Source organism: Ictidomys tridecemlineatus, chromosome 3, assembly GCF_052094955.1.
Source record: "Ictidomys tridecemlineatus isolate mIctTri1 chromosome 3, mIctTri1.hap1, whole genome shotgun sequence".
Taxonomy (NCBI): Eukaryota; Metazoa; Chordata; class Mammalia; order Rodentia; family Sciuridae; genus Ictidomys; species Ictidomys tridecemlineatus.
In genome coordinates this window covers 126860013-126887099 of record NC_135479.1, presented here as the reverse complement: position 1 = coordinate 126887099, position 27087 = coordinate 126860013, and the positions used below count along the sequence as shown (strand labels likewise).

Genomic DNA, 27087 nt, shown 5'->3' with positions numbered 1-27087 from the left:
AAAAAATACTACCAATAGTGTAAAGTATTAGTCCCGCTAATTTATCCATAAGAAAACTGAACTAATTAAGTGATATTAGCTGGGAAATTTGAGGTTTTAAGTATAAGAGAGGAATCATAACAGGCAAAGTGTGCACTTAAGTTCCATTCCTTATCATTCTCTAATCATTTCCCATGTCCACAGAACCTCAGGACCACTTGCGCTTGTTCCTCAAGTCTGCCCTTTTCTTCCAAAGGGCTTTAGTCTATGCAATGTCCCAAAGCCTTTCCACCCACTGCCCTCCCTACTCAATCAAAGCTCCTCCCACTGCAGCTATCAGGGCTGTTTCTACAAAATTCTTTCAGGCTCAAAATTAACCTATTTTCTGGTTTGTTTGTTTTTAACTTTGAAAGCATGTACTTTTTTAAAATATAGGGGAGATGGAACAATTAGATTATCTACATTTGTTGAGAATATGAGAATCAACGTTTAGGATGCTGCTGCAGAACCCGTATGTTGGTTGGTGGCACTTGGACACTGGAGAGAGGCTGAGATGGAGCTGGGGTTAAAGGCCTAGAGCAGTTTCCAGCCTGCCTCCTCCATTGCCACCCTTTTTTCTTGAGGACAAAATTACTATAAAGGGAGAGGGGCTGCGCCACCTGTTTGGCTTCTGGAGGGAGTAGTTTGAGTTGGTTCCTCTTACAGGACTAGTTAGCTGAGGAACCTGGCACCCTTTATGTAGCTCCGTGACAACTCTTAGGATAACTGAAGGGAATCAGGACTCGATTTCACAAGAAATTATTAAGCTCTACTTTAAAAGAGTATCATTTTATATTTCCATGAGGCTCATAGGAATTACTAGCAAAGAAATAAATTAGCCACTGGTGATTGGCCTGTGGTCAATTTCTTTGGTGTATTTGATAAGCAAACTTTTACTTGAATATAGCCTCTTCCCCCTATTACAATTTAAATTTTCCCCAAAAGCAAGTCAGCTACAATTCAACTTTCATCTCAAAATCAGAAACAACAGCACCTATCTTGGTATTTTATATTATAAGCAGAGGTATGTTTCATAGCCAAATCACACATCTCCTTCATTTTACACACAAGAAAATTCCAGAGAAATTGAGTAGCTTGGCTAGCTCTTCATGGTTAAAAATGTGGGTCCATGGTTTACATAGGAAGGTAGTTATTGCCTCGTACTTACTGAAAGTCAAGCAGAACCTCATTTAATCCTTAAAAGGTAGGTATTAGTCAACCACCACTACCATTTATTGAGTCATTAGTGCTAAGCATTTTAGAATGTAATCTGTAACTGCCTTATCAACCCTCTAATGTGAACATAATTATCCTTATTTTACAGAGGAGAGAACTAAGGTACCAAGGTATTTTTATTTTTAAATAGAGAGTAGCCAGAAATTTCCATCTAGGGCTACTTCTCATATCCAAACTTGTGTTCTTTTTACTTACAAGAGATTTTTGAATTATAAGTCATAATGGTGAATGTAAATTCAATTTGGTAGATTCACCAATATAAATTAATTAATTAATTAATTAATAAGAAGCAGAATGAAAATGAATAGCATAATTTTAAAATAGATGTATTACATCAGTTACAATATAACTGAAAAAGGTTTCCATATCTGTGGCATGTGTGCTGCCTGTGGGCTGTGGTCAGACTTTGGAAGCCACTGCACTACAACACAACTAATCTGAGACTTAACAAAAATGGATGTACAGGGCAGCTACCTCACAGCAGGCTCTTATTAAAGTGGTTCCAGATTACTGAGGACCTTTCCACGGTACCCAAGTTATAGTCCATCAGACTTGATTGGCAGAGGAGTCTCCTTTTGCTCCACCCGGACTGTCTGACATGTGGTAACAACACGGAGTGATACTGTTGAGTCTAGGCCAAGGCATTTCTGTAAGCCCAAGAGGGTGTCTCAAGTGTACAAATCCCATAAATTGGAGATGTGTCATCATTCAGTGTACAAGGTGAGGAAGTCAAGATCTATGCCTTGAGTCACTGTTACAAAGTGTTCATCACTAGGTTATTATGAAACAAAAGACTCTACAGTCCACCCCACAAACAATAGATCATTGGAGTGGGAAAGAGCACAGTTCACTGTATAATTAGAAGCAAGTTTTACAGTGAGAGAAAGGTTTGTCAATAGCATTGGTTACTCCTCTGAAAGCCCTGTATTACATGGTCAGTATGCAAAGATGAATAAGACTGGAGTTCAAAGTCCAGTGGGTAATTCAGACACAGGAACATCATAGATGTGGATCTAGAAAGGAATATAGTATAACTTTAACTGCCATATTAACTGGTTAAATTTTTATAAAAAGTATGAAGAAAGAGCTTGGATAGTGTGGTGAAAACTTTGGGTTTTTTTTAATCCTGGGACTAGTGTTTACTTCCCTACATTGACTTATAAAAAATATTTTTTAGTCCCTGGTCAGATGTATATAACAACAAACTAAAATTTAGACTCTTAAAAGAATGACATCTTATTGGAATATAAGGTTAACATTTTATTTTAGAGATAAATTGACTAAATCAATATATCTGATATCTGTTTGCTTTCTGGATTTGATACCAGATTGGAAAAGATTATCTACAAAAAATATTAATGACCCACAACTTTCTTTAGTCCAATGGACTTTTTTTATTTGTTCTTTTCCAATATACATGACAGTAGAGTGTATTTTGACATGTTATACATACATGGAGTATAATTTATTCTAATTAGGATCCCATTCTTGTGGTTATCCATGATGGGGAGTTTCACTGGTGGTGTATTCATATATGAACATGGGAAAGTTCTATCGCATTTATTGAACTGTCTTTCCTATTCCCATCCCCTTACTGAACATTTTAAAATCCCTGCTCTGGGTGGCATAACAGATAATAAAACTGCCTCACCTTAACTTCCTTCTATTAGCCCAGGTGCACTGTCAACAACTGGCTGAATAGCCTGTCACTCTCCCCTATTTTACAAGGACACATCCAACATATTCCACCTATTCTTGGGGGAAAGCTCATCTTTTAACTTTCAGTTATCATTTACAAGGAATCTTTTTTATTTCCATTAAATTGGCCTCCACGATACTTTTGTAAGAGGGCCTTTTCTACATCTATATTCCCTTTAACCGAATATAAATAACTCACTGGAACAGAACTGTAACCTGATCTATATAGCTGAAACAATATTTACATAGTATCAGATTAAAATATTTACTGAAAGGAATAAAGAAAGTATAGTATGTCCATACAGTGAAGACTACTTAGCAATAAAACATGGCTATTGATATTGGCAGCACCAGAGATGCATCACCAAAACACTTGCCAGTAAGAGAAACTGGACTCAAAGGCTAGGTGCTCCAGGATGCCATTCACACAGTGATCTGGAAACGGCAAATCCAGAGGATAGAAGTCTGAGCAGTGGTTGCCAGGGACTGGAAGCAGAGGGAAGAGAGTGGCTACATAGGAACATAAGGGGACCTGAGATTGTGGAGGGTTCACAGTTGGATACACAATTAATTGTCAAATCAATAAATTATACATATTAAAAAGTTAATTTTATGGTATATAACTTAAACCCCAATAACCTAATATTAAAGTAAAAAAATTTTTTTAATTGAAATAAAATGCTTTTCCAGATCTGAGAACATGTATCATCTAATTTTTGTTCACTCACTATTAAAAATTTTGGCCTTGAGTAAATTTTCTATTCTGACTCTTAGGGACTTAATTTGGCCATAAACCAATAGGAAAATAAAGAATTACTTCACATAAATCTTAAAATCTAAAATATATAAATCTTGGATATTTTGTTATAGAATAACAACATTCTTTTATCTAATTTTTTTTTCTTTTGTGGTGTTGGAGATCAAATCTGGTTCCTGGTACCTGGAAGGCAAAGAGTCTACCAGTGAGCCACATTCCCAACCCCCAAAAATATTTCTTAGCAATAAAAATCAGTAAGAAGTTCCATAGCATTGTTACTAGGTTTTTAATTTTTAGAGGTAGGTCTTAGGTCTTTGTACCCCTGCCCATCCACACATACATACACACAAAATGTTAGGTTTTCATCAATATTCATTTTCATTAGTCTCTTAGACTATCTTAGTTTGTGTAATATACTTGTCTGAATGGTCCCAATAACAAATGTTAAGAAATTTTTGAAATTAAAAAAGTAATTCAATGAGAAACCTAAGTATGATGAATACAACTTCAAAGACTTAGATCTTCACTTATTAAAAAAATGTCTTATGAAGATGGGCTTTAAAAATTCACCTCCTTATTGATTTTAAAACACCCAGGAAATATAGCACTATATTCTAAGTTAGTACTTAGTACTTTTCAAGCAAACATGAATCTATACTAATAGTGTCTTCTCAGGAATTACATAAGCCTAGCTCTTTTTCATAATAACACTGGGCATTTCTCAAAAAGAGGCAGGACTCAGTTTACTCTAAAGATACAGTGGCACCTGCCTTTAGTCCCAACTAATAGGAAGACTGAGATGAAGGATCACTGGCACTCAGGAGTCCAAGACTATCCTGGGTAACACAGTGAGACTCTTGTCAGAGAGAGAGAGAGAGAGTGAGAGAGAGAGAGAAAGGAAGGAAGAAGAAGAAAGAGAAAACAGTTTTAACAATGAAGTGGATTTGTATACTATTGATAGTAAACAGAGTATCATAAAATTATTAATTAATAAGGAACAAGTAAATAATTAGCCAGTATCATGTACTATAAAAAGCATTTGCACATGCTCTCACTGAATTCTTCCCATGGCTCCCTAGGGCAGATGGTGTATGGGGTCCACGTTCTAGGTGAGGAAATGGAGGCCCCAAGGCCAAGTGAGCTTGCCCAGGATCTCACATCTGGCAAGTGGGGTAGTGGGGCCTCCAACCACTGGCTGGCTTAGGAGCACACACTGGTGATCATTCCTCTGTGCCACCTAAAGATCCCACTGCCCAGGATGATGGTGGGACAAAGTGACTTCCGACCACCAGTCCATGGAGGCCCACAATGGCTTACCTCATCTTTGCCTCTAGCTCATTCTGGCCTTGAGCCGTCATATCTCAATACTTGGATTTCTTATCAAAAGCAAAGACAAAAACAAGGAGATATTGAGTGAAGTGATCCTTTTCCTGTTCCTTCTAGCTCAAACTCTGAATTGTTTATAGGGCACGGAAGAGTGCAATGTGACTAGCCCTTTGCAAGTAAGGAAAAAGGACACCTGCTTTTGAGTATGAGTTTCTGACCTTCCTAAGGGCAGCCTGAAGGGTGAACTGTAACAGATCTGAGTGGCTGGGGAAAACCCAAAAAAGTTAAAGAACTGAAGGAGAATCTGTTCATGCTGCTCATCTAGAAAAACCAAAGCTGAATCAAACACAGAAATTGGGGGGGAAGAAAAATATAGAGTAAAAGTCTCCTGAAACAAGATCTCACCAAAATTTCTTTCACTTCAGAATGAAGAAATATTTACAAGGAGTCATGATGACAGGAACCCTGAGTTGGAGCAGCTTGACAGAGAAGACCTTTCCCCTCAAAAGTAAGTCAGCAGATCTGGGGGCCGGCTTCTCTTATAGATCTGTGGGGGTGGGAAACCTCTGTTTTAAATCCCATCCCTTATCTTTCCCAGAGAAAGTCACAGCATTTACTATAAGTAGTAACCTTCCTTATGTACTTGAGAACAAAACTCATGCATCTCATAAAAGCAACAAGAGAATTGAAAACATCTTACAAACGAAACTTCCAAGGGTACACTCTTTCAAAAATGGAGTACTAAGTGAATATGAGACGTAAACTAATGTTGATATTGACTGAATTATTGACTTTAACCCTTTTAAAAGCTCTTCATTCTCAAAGGACACAATTTATACAAATCCAATGCTATTTTTTGGTCTTCAAGGAGGTGTTTGCCCACATGTGAAAGCAGCTTAGCCTAAATTAGGGAGGTAAAAACCAGAAGCATAAGGGGAATTTATTAAAAAAATAAAAAATAAAAACCTTCCTACTTAGAATCCCCATCATAACCCCTGTTCTGGCAGTAGTCACATCTTTCTACCCATGTCATTTGACTCATGAGCTGCTTCTGTCCCTGGGGTCTATCGTAGTGATTAGCTTGACAGGCCTATAAAAAATGCCTATGAAATGAATGAGCAAACATCTTTAAGAACTTGCCCCTTGACTAAAGCCATTTATTATTTTCATTCGTTCACTTTAAGATATACTCAAAGAAACAGATGTGGGTTTATTTACTAAATATATCCTTGAGTTACAGTGAATGGCCCAATTCACATTTCTGAAAGTGTTTAGTAGGGTGGTCTCTGAAAACCACCATTTGATAGTGATGTGTTCTGTTGTTTTCCATTTGTGAGTTTATCTTTTGGGGCTTTTCTATTACCAAAACCCATACCTTCTTTATAATTCTAAAAGTCTAAATGTGTTGTATAAGTTAGTTGATTATTGTATTATTTTACAGTAGATCACTAAATCATACTACTATTGACAAAGGAAAAATTTATAGCATGTAACTAATGAAACAAAAATGTTCTTGCAAAAAACTTTGAAAAAATGAAAATCTAATCCATCAATAAATCAGGAGACAGGAGAATCTATGAGATTAGCTTTTGTTCTACCATCCTAAATACCTTAAGATCATCAGTCTTTGTTATAACAGTTTAATGTGTATTTCTTATTTATCCCTAAGTTTGGACTTGAGTTTTGATATATAACTAATATGAATTTGTTGGCACTACAGTTGATATTACAGTATGCTTGACGTAGAGAGGCATTTAGACATTTTTGGATAAAGTATCAACTTTTAATTAGTATTAGTAAAATTTTATACCAGATAGTGCCCATTAATAATCTCTTCACAGTTTAATAATTAATCTCTTCACAGTTTGAAGGCTTATAGAATAACATTGCCTTATTTTATTTGGAGAAAGGTGATTTTTGAACACTATGTGCTAGGATATGCTGAGCTCCCACCTTCAGAACTTATATTATAGCTAGGAGAAAACATATGGAACAATTAGTAGATAATATAATAATATATGTGTTGAAGTATAAATTTGAGGAGGGTAGGAGATGTTTGAAGAAGTGAAGGTGGGGTTGGATTTCCAAGATCTCAACCAGTGCAGAAGAAATGGTGTTCCTGGCAAAAAAAAAAAAAAAAAAGCCAACATAGACAGGGCACAATGAGATTTATGATGCATAAAGGTGGCAGTGGGAAAAATCAAGCCCCAGAAGATGAAGGAAAGGAAGGTCACAGAGGGCCTCAAAAACCAGATAGAAGAGTTTGCATCCGATGCTGGAGGCAGTATGGAGGCTTACAAAGGAATACTATAAGGCTAGCTGTGTTGAAGCCTTGTCCTGCTGCAGAATGAAGAACCTACTGGGTTAGGCAAACATGGACCACTCCTCTGTTAGAACAGAAAGGATAACCCTGCATCCAGAGTTCTCTGGTCCCATTCTCATTGCAGCTATGGTGTCCAAGTAGTCTCCAAATATAGGGCAAGTTAATTAACTCTTCTAAGTAATCAATGTTCACTTTAGTCCTGGCCACAAACATCCTAACCATTCCTTGCATGTTCTACTACAACTGAGTAATTCAGATGCTTCCAAGTTTTAAAAAATACATAGACTGGATTACCTTTTATACTACACTAAGAATTGAACAGCAACCAGGTGAAAGACAGATGAGTGCTTCCTATATGCAAATACACCAAAGCACAAAACACTCCAGCTTAGGCACAAGCATTCCTGATGGTAAGAGATGAGGGCAGACTTCAGATCTACTTTCCGGCAGCTAATGAACAGTATCACATAAAAGGAAAATATAACCTTTTCAAATGGTTTTTAAGGCACTATGGCTGCAGGTTATTATGTGATCCCTTCCTGAAAAAATTATTAGAAAAGCACATTCCCCTACCTAGACATTGCATCCTGTCCTTTAACGAAGCCATGCTAGGTGGTTCCATAAACCAGAGGACTCCTGGGTACAACAGCAAGCCTGAATGGGAAGAGGACTATGATGGCACAATCATGCCTCTCTGCCATGAAACAGGAGCTGATCATGTAAACAAATGGTGTCCACACCAGAGTCTAAACACACACCTGCTGACAATTTTTAAGTTGTTTATTGGATATCTTAGGTTTTTTTTTAACCCACTAATTATTTTGCTGTACAAGAGCAAAACTCATAAATATTAACATTTTGGTATAAAATTAATAATATGGAAAAAAGATGCAAACCAGTAAGAGGTAAAAAGTTTTTAACAGTAACACTGTGTACAAACATCTTTTACTCAAGTGACCATCCACACTAATAGTTTATTTTCCCTTTGTTGACATTTAAAAAAAAAAAAAAAAAAAAAAAACCCTGCATTGGAGCACCATGAAGTTTTTGTTTTTGTTTTTGTTTTCCCTTCCTTTTTAAAAGGTTAAAACACTTCTATTTACGAATATTCTCCTCAGTACTTGAAGTCTGATGAAGGAATCATCAGGCAGCTTCCTTCTTCTAAAACAAAGAAAGTACCTTCATATTTCCTTAAAATTTAAACCTGTTCCATTCTATTCTAAGCAAAAAGAAAGAAAGAAAGAAAGATAAACACAGTTCCAGAGAGCTCTTTCAACAAATAAATAACCGTTTCACAAAAGTGTTGCTGTAAACAAGATCACTTCGATGGCCAGAGAGATGCTGAGGTTTTCAACCAATGGCAAATTTTAATAGTTCCTAGAATAGAAAGACACACAGGGTATATATGGCCCAAAGGCAAACAGTCATTAAAGAATCAACTAATAAAAGTTACTCATAAACTTGCTTTGTCAAAATGTGCTTTTGTTCTCTACCATTTTTAAAATTGGTCAGAAATTTGAAACTGTAATGATCTAAGATTCTGAGTCTATTCTAAATACAGTGACTACAACCTACAATGTTTGACACTAGTGTAATTACCTAAGCAATGTAAACAAGCCTCAAATTTTCAAAATATGAGAAAAAAATTAACAAAAAATTCCTGTAAACATTAAAAATCTACCTGCTACAAATTATAAATATCATCATCCAGTTGTCTATACTGAGAAATCTTTTAGTTTTGTTTTGCATGTTTCAGAAATCATCTTATCCCATGAGACATCTGAGTTGTCCCCATCAGGTTTCTCTGCAGCTAAAGGTTTTATAATCAGTTTAACTATTTTTGCTGAAATCACTATTTTAGCCTTCATATAATCTCCCTGGTAATGCACATAACCTAATTCTGTAGCGAGGGGAGGTTGTTTGCTTCATGGCCACAATTTTATCCTGCTTTGTAAAATATATGTAACTTACTTTACCACATCTCTGATCACAAAGGAACCTGGAGCTTTACAAACACTTTCAATCTAATCTGGCAACTCTCTATTATCACTTTTACTCTGCTTTCAAGTTTAAAATATTTTAAAAATAAAGCTCATGTCTAATAGTTATTTGATCAAATAGATTATTGTAGATAACGAAAGCTTTAATTTGACATTTAATACTCTCAATTTAAAATTGAACTTGGAACAAAATAATGTGGTTTCTGAGACCTTGCTGGGAAGAGGTGGGTTATATTTAAAAATCAGTACAAGGATTTACAAACTAAGATTTATTTTATAAATCGGAGAGAAAGGAGGCTTTTTGTTTTGCAGTGCTGGGGATCAAACCCAGGGCTACACGCAAGCTACAAGAGCTCTTCTACTGAGCTCCACCCCAGCCCTATTTTTCTTTTTGAAGTCTCCTCCAGTAATATATTCACCTATGCAAAAAAACACTTAAATAACTACCCTAAACAATGTTGAATACTTAAAAACCAGTTTGAAAATTCATTAAATCAGCCTATTGGAACTGACGATCATTTCTCCCTAAATTAGCACCCTATAATCAAACATGAGAATGCCCATGTTTTGTGCCATTCTCTAATATTAGGGGGAAAGGAAAAAGAAATGAAGTACCAGTTAGGGCAGAGCCAATGATTTTGATTCTCAAAGTTCACATTAAACTTTGAGAAAAAGATATTTAAAATGATGCCAACGATATCTAGGCAAATAGCTATATGGATATTACCATTAGGTGATTCAGCTGTTTTTAATGAAACAGTAGACATCATCCTACACCTTTTAAGAACAAGAGACTCTTTGCCAGATTCATGTACTTTCTCCCATTCCAACCCTTCCCTGCCCCACTGCCTCTGCCAAGTGGTGGAGCAGGGAACAGAAATAAACTAGAATACCCGATCTAACAATATATTGATGTCTCTAAAAAGTTGTTATTCTAATACCAAGGTTCACAATTCACACCTCCAATATACATGTGGCATTAAATGAGAAGGTGAATTTCTCATTCGTTTTGTTTCTATTCATGATATAACCCTTTTGTAAATATGAACTCCTTGAAATGAATTTAGGCTATGAAGCAGATAAGTGATATTGAATGGCTTCTATAATCAAAGAAACATTCTGATAGACTGGGCTTTCAAAATATTTCTTTGACTTTCATATTCATTTACTCTGCATTCAGACAAACATTTAATGGGTTTTCCATCCAGGTTTGGCTCAGTGACAGTAAAAACATTCAAGTGCTATTAGAGAAAAGCAGCCCTACAAGGATACGTGTCTGTATAGGTCAATTTGCAAAGGAGAAGAATCTTAATTAGCCTGCAGTATAATTGACCAAAAAACCCTTTTGAAGCAGTTTTTACTCTAGGATCTGTAGCATCCTTCCAAAGGTCTTGAAGATCTTGTACGTGTCCATGAGATGTCATCATTTTCTCATAGATGCAGGGATGATAAGGAGCTTTCCCTTCCCCAGAAAAAAACACATGGTATTGTGGTACTATCCCCATTTTATTGGCACAGAGGCCCATGAACACATCGTCTATGTAGAGACTGGAGTTCAGAGTCTGAGATGCCTCATAGACCTTGGCGGCCACATCACCAGAGATGATGTAGGCAGCACCAGCAGTATAGTCAGGGTAAGCCGGCCACTGGTACATGTCATAGGAGACATAGTATTTGCTGCTTTTATCTCTAATGGGAGGGGCTCCACGATGAACACGGCCAATCCAAAAGTCTTGGACACCAATTTGTTCTAAACTTTGAAGGTATTCAATAAGATTTGGCATGTGAATAAATATGTCATCATCAGCAGTCATCAGGAATTTCGCATGTGGACAAAAGGTATTTGCCCAACTGAACTGCAAAAGCAATTTAAGAGTAAGGTTGTAGAAAGAATCAACAAAGTCTTGCTGAATGATATCATTGTATATTTGATCTTCCCAAACCAGTTTTTTTTGTAGTTCTTCTCCCTTCAGGGGATTAGGAGTTCCTAAGGCAAACAGAGTTTTGATGTTGGCATTGAGTTGAGACTGAACATACTCCTCACTGCCCCACGTTCTTCTAATCGCAGATCGGCGATAGTAGTTCTCAGGAGCGGTCTTTATAAACAGCAAGAGGAGGACCTCTTGAGCTTGACATTTCTCCTTGTGGTTAATCAGGTATGGGTAGCGAGCCCCCTCTGAGCTGTGCTTAAGAGACAGGGTATCATTCACAAAGTCATAACTATTTATGAGGTATCTGTAAGAGTAGGACTTCATATGGCTCATGATGTGATTATCAATGTGTCCCCAAAAAAACATGAGGCTTAGTATAAAACAAGTGGCAAATAACTGAATAAACTGACATTTTTTTACTCTTCTGCCACTAACAAACATTCTCATGTCCACTCAGATCTGTTTTTATTTGGGATCAGTTTCAAATGGGTGCTTGCTGCTTTGACACCATAGAACTTGGTATCTTGTTGAATTAATGTCCATCTTAATACATGTTAGTCATTAAAAATAGAAAAGGATCTTCTCTTTCACACAATAGTGTGAAATAATACCATTTTTTCTAGGATTGCAAAAGAATGAAATACACTATCGAGTGAGGACACTGTAACATCAAAATTCTTCCACGTTGGCATCCTTCATTAAGTCTGGTGGGTGGCCTAATGAACAGCTAGCTCATATACTTCTTTCAGTGAACATGAACTTTGACCTAAGAATCAAAAAGACAAAAGAATAACAAGTGAATGGGTTACTGAGTATAAAAATAGACATGCTACTGGTAATTCCTTAAAACCAAATGTAACCTGACTCACAAAGCAGTTAGTATTTAGCAGAGGCACACAGCTGTTTATTTTTTTAGAGGAATATAAAGAAAAAAAAAAGCAGAAAAACTGATTGATCCTATCTTCCCATTAAAAATATAGACATTCCTTTCCTCTTCTCACTGTTTTTGCTTTGTATTTTGGGCAGTGGCGGGGATGAAACACAGGGCTTTGTGCCTGCTAGGCAAGTACTCTACACTGAGCCACATACCCACAACCCTCAGGGAAAAAAAAAAAAAAGCACCTCCAAAATGGTGACCAACATATATACTAAAGTTCAACGAGTATATCTGTGAAAATACTAACTTGAATATAATCACAATGAAAGTAGTTACACAGATGAAAATAAAGTACATAGCAACAAAGATCTATTAACACTTGATCCAGAAAAGGCAGGAGTAAGAGTTGTTTTTTTTTTTATTTGTTTTTTATAAATCAAGGTTCAAAAACAAAGAGTCAAGATTTGCTTTATAAAATCATAGTTCAAATGTTCTCTTTTCCAAAACTCAGACTTAACCATGAGATCAGCTGAGCTCTTCAAACCCCTTCAGAGTCTGCCCATGACGTATAAGATTCAGTTTAAGTCATGGCTTTGCAGGGCACCCAGGACCCTTCAGGCTCTGCCTTCCCAGCTATTCTGTCACACAGCAAACCACTGGCTGAAACCTCAGCCACCTGGCATTTGCATATACTCTGCCCTTTGCACTGGCAGTGCTGGGACCTGGCACGCCTCACCTCCCTGCAAGTATGAAGTATGCTCACCCCAAGTCCTATAGGTATTTGTCTCCAGAAGCCTTAATTGGGCCCCCCACTCATTCAAAGATGTTCTAGAGAGCACCTTCTGACCTACTGTGTTTTGGTTTTTCAAGCACCATGGTGTAGACCTTCTACCCTCAGCATCCAGTAGGCATTTACCAAATATGGGTGCCAAGAATCATGCTGGAGTGTCAAAGTGCTGATTACTCAGGAAAACTCAGAGTCAAGACTAGCTAGGAGCCACCTCAGATGAGGTCCATGCCATACTGCCCTTTTCTTCCACTACTAGGAAACAGCACCCTCCTTCCTCAAGAATTCTGTCCCCACTGCTTGCCACAAATAAATACTTCCTTGCCTAGAAAAGTCAACTTTCTCAATCATGGTGACACATCTGTCTCCTGGGCTTTGGCCAGGATTGGAAGGGAAAAGGCAATGCAGGTGAGGTCATCGTGAATCCACATCACAAGTCCCAGGATGAAGGCTATGCTTTGTGCCCTGAGACCTTTCCACACATCCCCCACCCCTACCCTTGGCCTTGAATGTAAAAGTAATTGCACATACTGAGCACTCTGCCAAATGGAATCAGTTCTGGCTATGGTATCTCCATCCAGACCACTGGGCTTTTAGATTCTGATATATTTCCCATCCCCCATGATCACTCCTCTTCAGGCTGATAACTGCAAAGGCTGGGCATGCAGAAGTTTCAAAAAGGACAGGAGATTAGAGCAAGCCCAACTGAGACTTTGTCCAGAGCTAATCAGCATAGGTAGCACTTTATCCTCTATGGCATGGATTTTACACCTGCAAGCACTACCTAGGGAGCCACAACCAGCATTTAAAAAAAAGAAAAACCAGAACAACAGTGTGGACTCATGTAGTAAAACTGAGGTCTTTGTGTGCATAATCCAGGGATGTGATGTCAAATGCGTTAGTATGCACTTGACTATCAGAAAGGCAGAAACCCTGTTCTAAGGAACAGCTTGATAAGAACAGCATTCCCCTTGGATAGGCTCACTGTCTGGATCCGATATTCTAGAGGAGGGTGAAAGAGACAGCAGGAAGCATCAGTTCCTGATGGCGGCATGTACCAAAACTGCAAAATACACTTTGATTCAGCTGCCAGTTCCTCTCAATCTTTTTCCACTGCTCTCACTCAAAGACTACCCTCTGGAGGCCAAAAAGAAGGTCCTTCTACCTCTACAATACATCTTGAAGGACCTGAAGGTTTAAAGCAAGGTAACAGAGAATTCTTGATGGCAGGGTCTAAGACAGCATCAGTGTTTAAGAATTCAAAGAAAACTGTCAATTGAAACCAATCTGCAGTCCCTACCCCAAAGGCTTGTGGCAAAGGCTTAATGAGGTGGACATAACCTTTGAAATCCAACAGAATGCATGCAAAACCAACTTCCCATCTCTGAGCTTGTTCTGTACATGTTCACCACTATTTACAAGCCTGCACTTCTTATTAGACTTAACAGCCTGCGACCCCACTTCCCAGCATACAGACACACCTGACTCACAAGGGCGCTAGAACCCCTCAGGAACCAGGGCTGTGACTCAGCAGGCTGGTACGCTGCTGCTGCTGCTGCTGCTGCTGCTGCTACTATAAGCTGGCAGCTCACCCATAATGTTCATTCTATCCCCCCTATTTTTCCAGTGATTCTAAATAGGCCTCAGTGAGTCCAAATATTTCTGAAAAATGACCGAGAACTTGTCACAAAGCCAACAACCCACATTCCTTATTTAGTTCAGTACAGCAAGTGAAATTCCAAAATGAGATTTCTCCCACTCAGCCACTTCAACTGCTTAGCCATTATTTACACACATTACAACTGAATAATATGGGTATAGTAGGGGGAAGATTTAGGGAAGGTAAACTACTCATTTATATTACACAGCCTCGCTCTGACAACAAAAAATAGCTTGCACTCACTCTTCTGGTTTCTCAGAGCATCCTAACACTGCTTGAAATCACATACTGTACCCTCACATTCAGGGTGCAGGGAGGGAACTGGGGAAGCCCAATCGAGCTAGCTGATGTGGTGGAAGAAAACACTGGGCCTTACAGGACATAAAGCAATAACAAATGCAAAGCTCAGCAACCACCCAGAATATTCTGCTGTGGATGCAGCTTCCTTTGTATGTTTGTAGCACAGCTCAGTGGCCAATCAACAGACTGGAAACTCAAGGGTCACCTCTGTTTGGGACCAGATTTATTGTGTAACCTCTGGCTTCACCTTATTGCATTTGGTAATTTCATTTGCACATCAGAGGTGAATATCAATGTAATGTTACTGAAGGGAAGTAAAAATTATAGATGACTCCAGGGTCTACTAAAAAATATGACACAGAGCACTATAGAGAAGAGGGCAAAGAATTGCTGAGAGGAAATATGCAGATATTCAGAATATAACTTGGTTTTCTTCTATTTGGAATGGGAGAATGGAACTTCTAACCTTTTGTAATACAAGTAGTCAAAAAAGTAAAGAATAGAAGAGGGATATCAGAAAAGGTGACAAACCCAACTCAAATACTTCACAACCTGGGAGACAAGTCCCTCAGTTACTCAACAATGTATTTCTTCACAAGAGTTCTTTAAACTTCTCTGGAAAAAACTAGGGTTAGTGTGCTAGAGGCTATTCACTTCCCTAAAATAACCCTTGAGATTTCTCTCCTTCATACCAGCTGTCAACTCATTTCCTGTGGGGTCTGCTTTTGTGATCCTGGAAAGTTATGCAAAACTTGCTAGAAATTTCAAAGTTTTAATCAAGATGGTGAGATCTGTATTTTAAATTCAAGTTAACCTCAACTTTTGATGTTTGAATTAATCGTACAAGGATGTGAGTATTTGCTATGTGAGTCAAGCATGGTAAAAGATCATAAAGTAGTATTTTATGGTTTCCAATCTCAAAGCATTTATAATCAATGTGAGATAAGACTCACTATCTCCACATAAAACTTGGTTCCCATGGCCAACACTGGTAAGGTGCAAACAGCATGGCAGAGATCATTCAGGTGATACCAACTCCAGGCACACAACAGAGGAGTCGCTAATGGAGGATTAGTCAGAGGATTTCAGGAGAGCCTGAGGAGGCCCAACATCGAGGTGGCTGAAGGACAAGGAGCAGTCTTTGTTTCAGGAGAGAAAGGAAAGAATTGCCTGGGGCAATATTTGTGAAATGGGAATATATTTGAAAGCAGGGAGGTAGGTACCTGCTTATGGAGAACCTTGAAAATCAAGTCTTAGATTGTAGAGAGAGCAGAAGGAAGTCACAGAAGTTTCTGTTTGTGTTTGTGATGATCATTCCCTTTTTTGATACTTATTAAGTTTGAGCAAAAGGGGTTAAAGGCAGAGAGGTATTGCAGGATAGAGAGCAGTACCTGAAGATCAGGCAAGTGGGCCTCCAATTGATGGAGTTCAGGGTGGTGAAAGTGAGGAGGGAAGGAAGGTGTATTCAACCATTTTCTGTTGCTATAACAAAATACTTGGATCTGAAAAAAAGTTTATTTAGCTCACAGTTTTGGAAGCCGAAAATCCAAGATCAAGCATCCCCATCTGTTTAGCTTCTGATGAGGGCTCCTTTAATTGTATCACAAGGTGTAGAGAAAAGGGAAGGGAAATGGCTATACACAAAAGGGTCCTAGAACATGAATGATTTTACCTTACAACAATCAGCTTTCATAACAACCAACTCACAATCTCTCAGAGGGCAGCACACCCAATGACCTACTCACCTTGCACTAGATCCTACCACTTTAGTGCTCCGCCACCTCTTAATACTGCCACACTGAGGACCAAGCCTACAGCACATGAACCTCTGGGGGACAAACCACAACCAAACCAATGAGAGGTAAAGACACTTTTGAGGAAAACAAAAGCCTAGCAGAATCTGATGAATGACATGGGATGGGGAAGAAAGGAAGATGAGGAGGAGTGAAATGCAATTTCAAGTATTGCTAATAAGGATGGGAAAACTGGTTTTCTGAGTTAGCAGTGGTAAAGGTTAGTTACATTTGGTCTTAGACTTGTGTTGAGGTTGAGGTGATGGAGCAATAACAAGGTACAAACAACCAGCAGGTAATCCAAGCCAGACAGGACTGAAATCTAGGTTGGCACTTAGCACGCAGATGGCTGATCATGCATATGTGTGAGCTGCCTCGGGGAGAGATGAGCAGAGAAATCTAGAAGAAAAATAAACTCAGAGGAAGGAGAAAAAGAGGGAGGCGTTAAGGAAAATAGGAGCTACTTTAAAGGGCTAGCTCAGAAAATTAAGATGGAGTTAACAAATGGCTGGAATGGGAAGCAGCACTAGGAAGGTCCTCGATGTGGAGCTCCAAGTGGAGAAGGAAATGTCCTTCTAGAGCACCAACTAGAACTGTACTGGGAACAAGGAGGGCTAAAGGCAGACCCAGCTGCCAGGTGGGACTGAGTTAAGGTCAAGAACGACACCTTCTATAAAGAGAAGCCATCCTGAATCTCAGACCTGAGGGCTAAGTGATGCTAACTAGAAACAATGGTGCTTCTTGAGCATTTCTGGCCATTGTTATGAACACACTTACAACATCTAATCTTTAGGGAAGCTAGTGTTTTCATTTTATTTCGTGGACATATAATACTCCCAAGTCTGTGGAAACCTTATTTATGATATGGGTATCATTTGGTCACATTAACCTCCCACATTAAAATGTAATACTACTCTAAAATCCCATGCTAACAGTTGCTAGTGGCTGACTTCCATGGACATGTCTTCCTTCATGTGTATGGATGTGTGTGTGTCAAAATATATTTCTGATATTTATATTCTATTATATCACCAAGCCAACAGCACATGATTGCTTCACATACCCAAGAAAACTCATTGGCAAGAAAGTCATTTACATGGCTTCACTTAGAACTGCATTTCCTCAGAGCTCTTACATCCCAGGAAATTTACTCTCAAGGAGTCCCACTGCAGCAACCTCCTAACCTTCCTTCCTCACCCTACCCCCTGCCTCAAATGCAGAATCCTAAGATATGTTTGCCCTCAGTTCCTGGTTCCTGTCCTTCTGCCTGTCTCAGTAGCCATCGCTCCCATCTCTACTCCCACAACACCTACAGGCTGCTGGAGAAACCTAACACCAGCAAGCAGGGTCACACAAATGGCACTCTCTGCCTGTGGGTAGCCTTCACTGCTATGTCACCACCCTCTTACCTTCTTCCTCTCCCAGCCCCTTCACCAACCCAGGCCTGGCCCCTCACTCTGACTGTTCCACCGCTTGCTCCCTAGAGAAGGGAGAAGACACCAATCATCACCTCCTCCTCCCCATATGCCACCAAGTTGCTCAGGTTCGCCCACAGTCTCCATGCCCTCAATGAAACATACTGATCAGAAGATGGACTGCGGGGAGGCAGGGTAGATACTTGGGATGCAAAACTTAAGGGAGCACTAAAAATAAGGTAGTCAATGTAATATTTTAAATATTTTTTAAAAGTTGAAATTAAGGGAAAATTTCATGATGAACAAAATATCAAAACTATAAACAGAGACAGGATCCCTTTCTGTGCTTAAACATCCCTGTCTCACAAGATACCCTTATCCCTGTCCTACTCACTGAAACTCCCTGGGTACTAAGTGTGGCTGACTTCATGGACATATTTTCATTCACGTGTATGGATGTGTGTGGGTCAGAATATATTTCTGATACTTATATCATAAAATGGTACTAATGCTTATTATATGCAATGCACACTTCTATTCATTTTCTTTTATTTTTTAATGCTACACTTATGCTTCCTAAAGTAGCTACATGAACCATTCATAGACTGTGACCTGCAAGTTTTGAAAACACCAATCAAGATGGAATCAAAGCCGCACTATAAAATGGCCTTCTCTTAGTTCAAATATTCCCCCAAACAAAAATAAACCCTGAAATTCTATTTAAGCAGACAATATTATTTGAAGGAAAAGCTACTGGGTTTAAAGAAGAAAAGTAATTTAACCATTGTCTCCTAGCTCTAGTTTTTTCTTTGTTAGAGAAATAAAATATCATAGTAAAAACCTGTCCCTGAATGGTCTCATAGAAAGTAGGACCAAATTAATGATTGCCTTCATTTTAAAATCAACTTAGTATTCAGACTATCCCCATGAGCCATTCAAATATTAATGATGCTTTTAAAAGTGACACTCATAAACTATACACTAATAAGCCTCCTTCAGTAAGTCAAAGGTTTTTGATCTTTCAAGTCTTAATACTTTATACCATCATTTAAGTTTCTCGAAGACTTAAAGTCCCAACTAAGCGACAATTTTGGGTTCCTGCTCAGGCCTAACTCAAAGAAGAAAAATAAAATTTTCTGTGACCGCACAACTAGATACCAATCAATGGTAACTGCCTGTTCTGTTTGCTCAAGAAGAAAGGAAACGACGTGAAATTTGAATTTACAATTTCTATTCTGAGTGAAAAATTAGACATTCTTTCAGAAGTTATATTATTCTTTAATTCAAGCAAAGTTTGAGTGTTTCCAACATAAGTCCTATAAAAAAGGAAAAACTTTACCCCATAGCTAGTGTCTTCAGGTATTTTTATGGCTGTGACTTTAACCTTAAAACTATCTTAAGCCACAGGCAAAATGTAGAAGCCATTTGGAGCTATTATCCTTCCACTAAGAATATATTTACAGAGTTAGTTCTTGATTCAGTGTTAGTCCAAAAACTTTAAGTTCAAATTCAGCAAGCATGGATAGAAGGGTAGAGGGGAAGGTGGGTTATAAACTACCATGTGAATCCAATTACAAGATTCTCACCTACATAAACTAAGTTCTATGTTTCTTTATAAGTTAAATATGGATACAGATTTGTTTCCTGGTTGTAGGGAAAATAATGACAGAGAAATATCAAAAGAATAAGCAAATCAAGCCCTAAGTCTTTACTCTGACAACTGGTTAGAGTAGTATTATATTTTAATGCAGTTCTATTAAGTCACTAAAATCTCCCAGTAGATAGTTGGATTATGTGAAATTTGAAAGACAAAAGATAAAAATACAAAGGAGGTCAAACATTTGCTGTAGTAAGCCTGCCCCCTGGACACATTCTTGCAACATGGTTGTTTGCCTTGACAAGAATGCTTGCTCTTTTAAATACAATTCTTTCAGTTTTCTGTTTTGTTTTGTTTTCTTTCCTACTTAAGAAACAAACTTCTTTACCCACTATAGCAACAGTTTCCAACATGGGCATGTTTACTGCATACCAGGCACTGTTCTGATTGTTTCACATCCTTTGTTACTCTATAAGCCTCACAACAAACCATAAGGGAGAAATGATCTCCCCCATTTTGCAGAAGAAAGTGAAGCACTGAGATTTGGGGTTAACTATCTCACCTCCATCAATTCCAGACGCTGTGGCAACTCAGAGCAGATGATTGTTCTGTTCAGTCCCTGAGCTGTTCATGCCTTTCCCGGCACAGCTCTTCCTGAAGTTCCTATTAGTATGGGAGGACAAGGAAGTGAGTGGAGCAGGAACTAGAGCCATGATCCACCAAGCCAAGGAATTTCCGTCTCTGTCTTAAGCTTGGAGTCATTTATGTTTTGATCCCACCTGCATTTCACCAACACTTGTATTCATTTTCTATTTGAACATAACCTTCTCCTAACCTTCCTTGGGCTCAATTTTCAATTTTCCCTTCTTCTTTTTTCTTTTCCTTTGTCCCAATTGCACTAGACAATAAGTAAAAATTGACCCCATCTGTCTGTGTACTCTGGGTACATAAAATCTTTTTTCTAAAGATAACTAGGGATCTAAGGAGAAGGATCCAAAGTGGCAGAAGTAGGGAAGAGAGGTGGGGAAGACAAAAGGAGAGGAGAGAAAAAAATAAAGGAGAAAAAAATCAGAATGTTTGATGCGAGTATTTGATTAACAGTACTGGGTAAACTAAGGAGTCATACACACAGGGAATCATACACTAGCCCTGGAAAAGCTATCATTCTTTTATTAAAAAGCTATATGAAAATTTTTTCATGAATAACAGAAAAAACTTGAAGTTGTACTCAAAGTTGGCTTATAAAATGACAGGCAAAAAGTGAACATGACATAATAGATGTAAACCAGGCATCCGGCTTAAGGCTTATAGCCAGTGCATGAATCAAAAATAAATATTGCTGGGCACGGTAGCACATGCCTATAATCCTAGCAGCTCAGGAGGCTGAGGCAGGAGGATCAAAAGTTCAAAGCCAGCCTCAGCAACTAAGCAAGGCTGTGAGCAACTCAGTAAGACACTGTCTCTAGATAAATTCTATTTCTTTCTTTCTTTCTTTCTTTCTTTATTTTAGTTGTAAATGGACACAATAGCTTTATTTTATTTATTTATTTATGTGATGCTGAGAATAGAACCCAGTGCCTCACACATGCCAGGCAAGTACTCTACCACTGAGCCACAATCCCAGCCCCCCAAAAAATTAAAAAGGGCTGTGGATGTGGCTTAGTGGTTAAGCCCCCCTGGGTTCGATCCCCAGTACCAAACAAAATAAAGTGAAACAACAACATATAAGTGTGTGTGTGTTCTCCTATCAATAAGAACAAGTGACTGCCTATCCCCTTTGAGGTGATATAAAATATGCCAAAAAATGCCACCACTCCAAATCCTACCTGTGCCACCCCTCTAGGACTCTTCACACACAAAGATCAGCACTCCAGCAGTGTTTTAGGATGGCTTTGCCCCAGAAAAATTACCAAGGTAAATTTAAAATGCTGCATTAAGTCAGGAGGAGGTGAGGCTCTGGAAAATTCATCCAGATATCTGATATTGGAAACCCAGTTACTATACAAAGAATGCTGAGATGAGTAGGGGAAGAGGATGGAAATGGGGAACCCCTGTGTGGGAGAGATGGCAAATAAACAGGACCTATAATAATGGCTGCAATTCAAGCATGGGTTCAGGGAGGAAAGGAGAAGTGACAGTTCAGAAGGAAAGGGAATAACAGACAGAAGTTACTGGTAGGGTGGAGGGAGCAGGAGTAGACATCCCAAGAGAAATGTAGGCATTTTTGAAAGCACTCCAGAGAAAAAGTTGTGGCTACAGTGGGAAATGTCAAATAACTTGGTTTGGTCAGAAGCTAGGGTAAAGGGAAAAGGTGGGGGGAAAAAAAAGAAGAGCTGAGGTCAAACTAGTAGGTAAAATAGTGATCCGAAATAGGATGACAGTAACCGTTTATGCCTGTTATTCAGTGGCAGTTCATTTGTCTCATTTAGGCATTGTAGCTAGAAACAGCTTTGGATTAAGGATTTAACACACAGAAGACAAGAAGCAGAAGATGGTGTGACCTGGGATATAGCAGGTATATAAGTTTTCCTATCTTAGCTGATGGACAATGATTATAATAAGTTAGCTACCATGTTATTAAGCACCAGCCTGATTCCAGGCCTTGCACTGCATAGCCCTAAATGAAAGTAAAAGCTACAGTTAATTAAATCAACAAAGATTAACTTATCACATACTGTGTAGGAGGCCAGGGGAAGGATGCTGGGAAAACTTCAGAGATGTTACAGGTATAGATCTTCAACCAAAAATCAATAAATGTTCCACTGCAAACTGGAATCTGGACCTGTTGGAGGTGAGATAGAGAAGAGCCAAGAGTTTTACAATGAGAAAAAAAAACTGTGGATTTATGTTCTGCCTCTTCTATTTACCATCCACATGCACTTGACTTCACTGTAAACCATGTAGCACTGCTTTCTGAGGATTCTTTTTGAGATAACCTATTGACAAAGTATGGTCCACATCAGATATTCCATTACTATCCAGGTATCTACCACAGTTGGTTAATTGGTAGATAGCTGACATTTTTTAGGGGTTACTTATCTTTCAAAAATCTGAGATATACTATTAATATGCTTCTTATAAAAATATTAATTAGATAGGAGTTTAAAAAAACTAATTTGATTGCTAAGAGCCACTTAACACATGACTACTGTTACCATGAGACCAGAAATACCAATCCTAACTGACTAAACATGTTCTTTCATTATCCTTGACAGGAAAGAACACTGTGGTTCCCACAAGCACTGTAAAGACCTATCAATGAAGATGACAGATAATAAGACTATAAGACCCTGTAAATTATGGAGAAGGAAATCTGACTTGAGTCAACCTTTTAGCTTATTTCGCTTAGGCCATTCTCAGAAAGTTACAGAAAAAGTTGTGGAACAAGAAGAAAAGAGATAAAATATGAAATCATAAGTGGACCTTAGGTTCTTTTACAAAAATTTTGCACCTGGCTCTTGGGGGTTTTCTTGCCTGCAGACTTCGTAGAACATTCTCTTCTATAAACTGGATTGTAGTTTTAAAGCCTTCATTTTAAAAGATAAATCTTATTAAGTTACAGATTAAAGCCATTCTCTGAATTCATGGCATCAAAATGTAAAAAAAAAATCACTTTTATTTATTTGAAGTTCACATCTCACCTGATCAAGTTTTTTATCTTTATATATGAAAATTCTTATATCCTCTCTCACTATAAATTAATACATAATAGATACTGCATACTGTAAGGAAAGTAATTCTAGATTCACACTGTTCTGGCTACATCTGTGCTGGCAGAAATTTGATGTCAAAAGGCAAATCTCTTTTAATAATTTGCTTAAATCTGTTCCATTGAGCATATGTAAAACTCCCCCCAAAAAAGGGAACATTTTGTTACTTCTGAATTTATCCAGCAAATCTGTTATGAAATGCAAATTCTAATGCAATTAGGCCTCAAAAAGAACTCAATCCTTTAAAATTTGAAAGTCACCAAGTGCAATGATTCTGGCCAAAGTGACCCATTTAAAAAAGATGACCCATTTTGAAACCCATGAGTTATTCAAGGTGTTCTATATTTGAGAATTGCAAAGTTACTTTCTTTTACCACAGTTTCATTGTTTGTATGTCTTTAAAAAAAAGAAAATATGGTTCTATTTTAATGAAATACAATGTGACATTATTTACTCAATAGGACCTGGAATTCATTTGAAAATTCAACCCTATCTTCTGAGTTTTCTTTTTGGGCAAAGCAATTATAAACATCTATACTACCTATTCATCCTTCATCTCACTTCCTTATGAAGAGCTTCTCTAGGTTTATGAACTTCCCAATACAACACTCATCCCATCTTAAGGCTCAGGTGGGCCCTTGGAAAAGGGTGGTCTCTTATCTTCAAAGGGGGCTCAGTGAACTTCTGGAGAGTGGGGTCACGAGTAGGGAGTAAGAACAAGTGGCCCAACAGTTTAAGTATATAATGGAAACCTTAAGGTACTGACTTTATCTTGCTTTTTTAAAAAGCAAAGAGTGGGCTCCCAAGTGCAGGTTTCCCCTCTTCTTTGTGACAAGATATAAAATCTACCAAAGGTTTTTTTTTTTTTTTTTTTTTTAAGAAAGTCAAAAACATCTGCTGCTAATCACTAAACATCCTAGGAGTGCTCCGGGTGGGATCATGTCTGCGCCACTACTTTAAGACATCTAACTTCAATCGTCCTTTTCTGGGTCAATTTCAGCTTCTCACATCCATCTCCCTTCCCCCCACAGGGACCAGGTAAGGTTTCCCAAAATAAAGACACAGAGGAACAAATCCAATTCTAATGACTGTAGTTTCATTAGAAAATTACTCTAAATATAAGCTACATGCCCCCACCAGATGCTTTGCGGACACAACACTGATGTCTCTTTAACGTGATCCAAAACCTATGAAAACCAACACTATAAACGAATAGTGTAGTGAAATGCAAATTTAAAGTTGTTAACTTTTCACCTACACGGTATCTGGGCAAATCTACTCACTTTGTCAAGTCAGGACGCAAAATAAAATTTGTCAATAGAAAGAGGAGCAAAGATTTCCCCTCTCCAGCAAGAGGTCTAGTTTCCCAGTTTCCCTTGCCTGCCCACTTCCCTGTTTCCATTTCCCCAGCCTGTAGCCGGCCGAAAGTCTGCCAATTTCCCCTTTTCCAACCCGACGCTGTCTGTACAAATTCCGCCCTGGGGGTGGCGGTAAGTTTGGGACCCGGCGCCGGAAACCAAAGCTGTGGGCGCGGCGTTCTTCACCTCGCACCTCCCGCGCTCCGGCGGGTCTCAGCAGCGCAACACCGCGGCCGCCTAGCCGGAGACCCCTCCTGGAGGGAAAGCCCGCTGGGTCCTGGGAAACTGCCCCACCGGACCTCCGGGGACCCCAGCCTACCTGCCTCACCGAGGAGGTGGCTGGGCCCCGGGTCCCGGCCGCCGGGCGCCCGCGCAGACTGGCTGGACAGAACAAAGGCGCTTCGGGGAAAGATCGCGCCCTCCTTCCTCGCCGCGCCTTCGGACGCCGGGCAGCCCGAGCCCACTCCGGAAGGGCCTCCCCAGTTTCCCGATGCTGGGCCGTGCTTCCCAGCCCGGGTTCGGCTCCCGCCGCGCATCCCAGGCCCGAGGGCACATTCCAGCCCGACGTCCCGGAGCCACCCATGTGAACGAACGCGACTTCACCTCCACGCCGCTATTCCCTTTCCGCCCTGTGGAAACCTCGTCCTGTCCAGAGCCGGCAGAGAGCCTGCTGTGCTGTATAGGGAGCTGCACCGGCGAGGAGGTGCGACTCCGCTGCGCGGCCGGCCGGGCAGGGGCGGGGCGGAGGCTGGGCGGCTCGTAGCCCCCCGCGCCCGCCGCCCTGCCCGGGACCCAGGGAGCAAGCGTCTCTGCTCCGCCGCACAAAGAAAACCCATCCAGGGACGGGAGGCTTATCCCGCCAACAGTGCGAGAACGTCTCCATTTAGTGATCAGAAAGGAAAGGCAACATTTCCAAACCCACCGAGAGGCCTTGAATCACGTTAAGATGCAATAATGCTGCTGGGCACGGTTTTTATCGTGCAGCTGATCGCATATATATTTATTCCATGTCAAAGAAACAACTGGCCTCGGTACACTATTCACCAGGATCGTGACCCATTCCTTTAACGTAACAGATAAGTTTTGACTTGCGGTTGTCGGATCAACTTATTCTAGTTTTCCAGCAAGAATTCTAAAGGCAGGCGAGACTTGTTAAGAGGTTTCTAGTCACACCACTATGCCTGGACCTTCTGCGGGCCTGAATAACAAAGGAAGAAAACTAATTTACATCAAATAACACTGCACTCCAGCAGTCTATTTTTTTTTTTTAAATAAATCCCTCTCCCCCTCTCCCCACCGGCCGTTTCACCGGTGATTTACTTTCAAACTCAAGTTTAATCTTAAAAGCAATTTAAAAGAAAACAAAACAAAAAAAACTCACCAAGTGCAAGCCCAGCTCCCTAAACGTCCAAATCGGAGGTCTGCTTTCCACCTCACGGCGGAGCAAAGTCATTGGTCTCAAGAACAAAACTTGCAGGCTTTAAATCTCTGACCAGGGTCAGGCAGCCAGCGATGGCTCAGCTAGCTTCCCCGCCGGGAGCGGGGCTGAAGCGGGCGGAGTGGGGCGGGCCCAATCAGGGGGCTCGGGGCTGGGCGGGGGAGCCTCCCTCACAGCGCGTCGCCTGCACCTACAGGCGTCACTGCCTAAGCCCGACCCCGCCTGACCGAGTGCCACCACCCTGGTCTGTTGGGGAAGGTGAAGGGCCCCGCCCGAAAGTGTTCTTTCTGCAAAGGAAGGCTCCAGGAAATGATTCCTCCGCGCCTCTTCAGGTAATTGGGCTCATTTACTCAGACGACCGAATGTAAGCCAGGGTCCACATGAATGTTCTCTTTCAGTGTTTTCCCCATGCACGAAACTAGACATTATCAGAAGAATGTAGACGTCTACTTGGGGAAAGCGCTAGTAAATTAATCCTTTATGCCTTGGGTTTCTTTTTCCCCAAATGTAGCCTTATCCTTCTCCATATAGAACAAAACATTACCATTCAATGCAGATCGTGTTTTGAGCTCTTTTTTGTTACACATATTTCAGAACATAGCTGAAAAATAAGAGTACCCCCAATTTAGTAAAATAAAAGTTTCAGGTTTATTATTATAAAAGGAACAGAGGTGATGAGTTCAAAACAGTTTACTGAACCAGAGTTTAAAACTGTAAATGGTAAATACAACATTATATTTGTTATTGCAAAATAGATTTGGGGAACATTTTGTAACTGCTTTTTAAAAAAAAAAAGGCTTTCAGCATATTTTAATGAAATTCTTTTTGTGTATCATTCTCAGAGGGCATGACTCTGCACCCAC

At 39.5% G+C, this 27087-nt stretch overlaps 2 protein-coding genes across 12 annotated transcripts in view; one reads left to right on the top strand and one right to left on the bottom strand.

The window, feature by feature from the left end:
• The window catches only part of Mcf2l2 (MCF.2 cell line derived transforming sequence-like 2), a 224364-nt gene that overhangs the window by 135573 nt on the left and 61704 nt on the right, over positions 1–27087 (top strand). For all 9 annotated transcript variants that reach the window (XR_013436674.1, XM_021729793.3, XM_078043734.1 and 6 more), the window contains exon 15: positions 5461–5543. Coding sequence is in view for 8 of the 9 variants with exons in the window: in XM_021729793.3 (XP_021585468.2) it covers positions 5461–5543 (83 nt within the window). In the remaining variant the exon portion in view is untranslated. The remainder of the gene's footprint in view (positions 1–5460; positions 5544–27087) is intronic.
• B3gnt5 (UDP-GlcNAc:betaGal beta-1,3-N-acetylglucosaminyltransferase 5) lies at positions 8360–26332 on the bottom strand. Of its 3 annotated transcripts, none has more exons than XM_021729797.3 (4): positions 26168–26332; positions 22394–22500; positions 20281–20381; positions 8360–12055 (listed from the first exon to the last, which is right to left on the bottom strand). In XM_021729797.3, exon 4 carries the CDS (start codon positions 11734–11736, stop codon positions 10603–10605), a length of 1134 nt encoding a protein of 377 aa, XP_021585472.1. In that variant the 5' UTR covers positions 11737–12055; positions 20281–20381; positions 22394–22500; positions 26168–26332; the 3' UTR covers positions 8360–10602. The 3 variants fall into 3 exon arrangements, with proteins under 3 accessions (XP_021585472.1, XP_077899867.1, XP_040126078.1); XM_078043741.1 differs by lacking the exon at positions 26168–26332 and adding an exon at positions 25390–25461; XM_040270144.2 differs by lacking the exon at positions 20281–20381.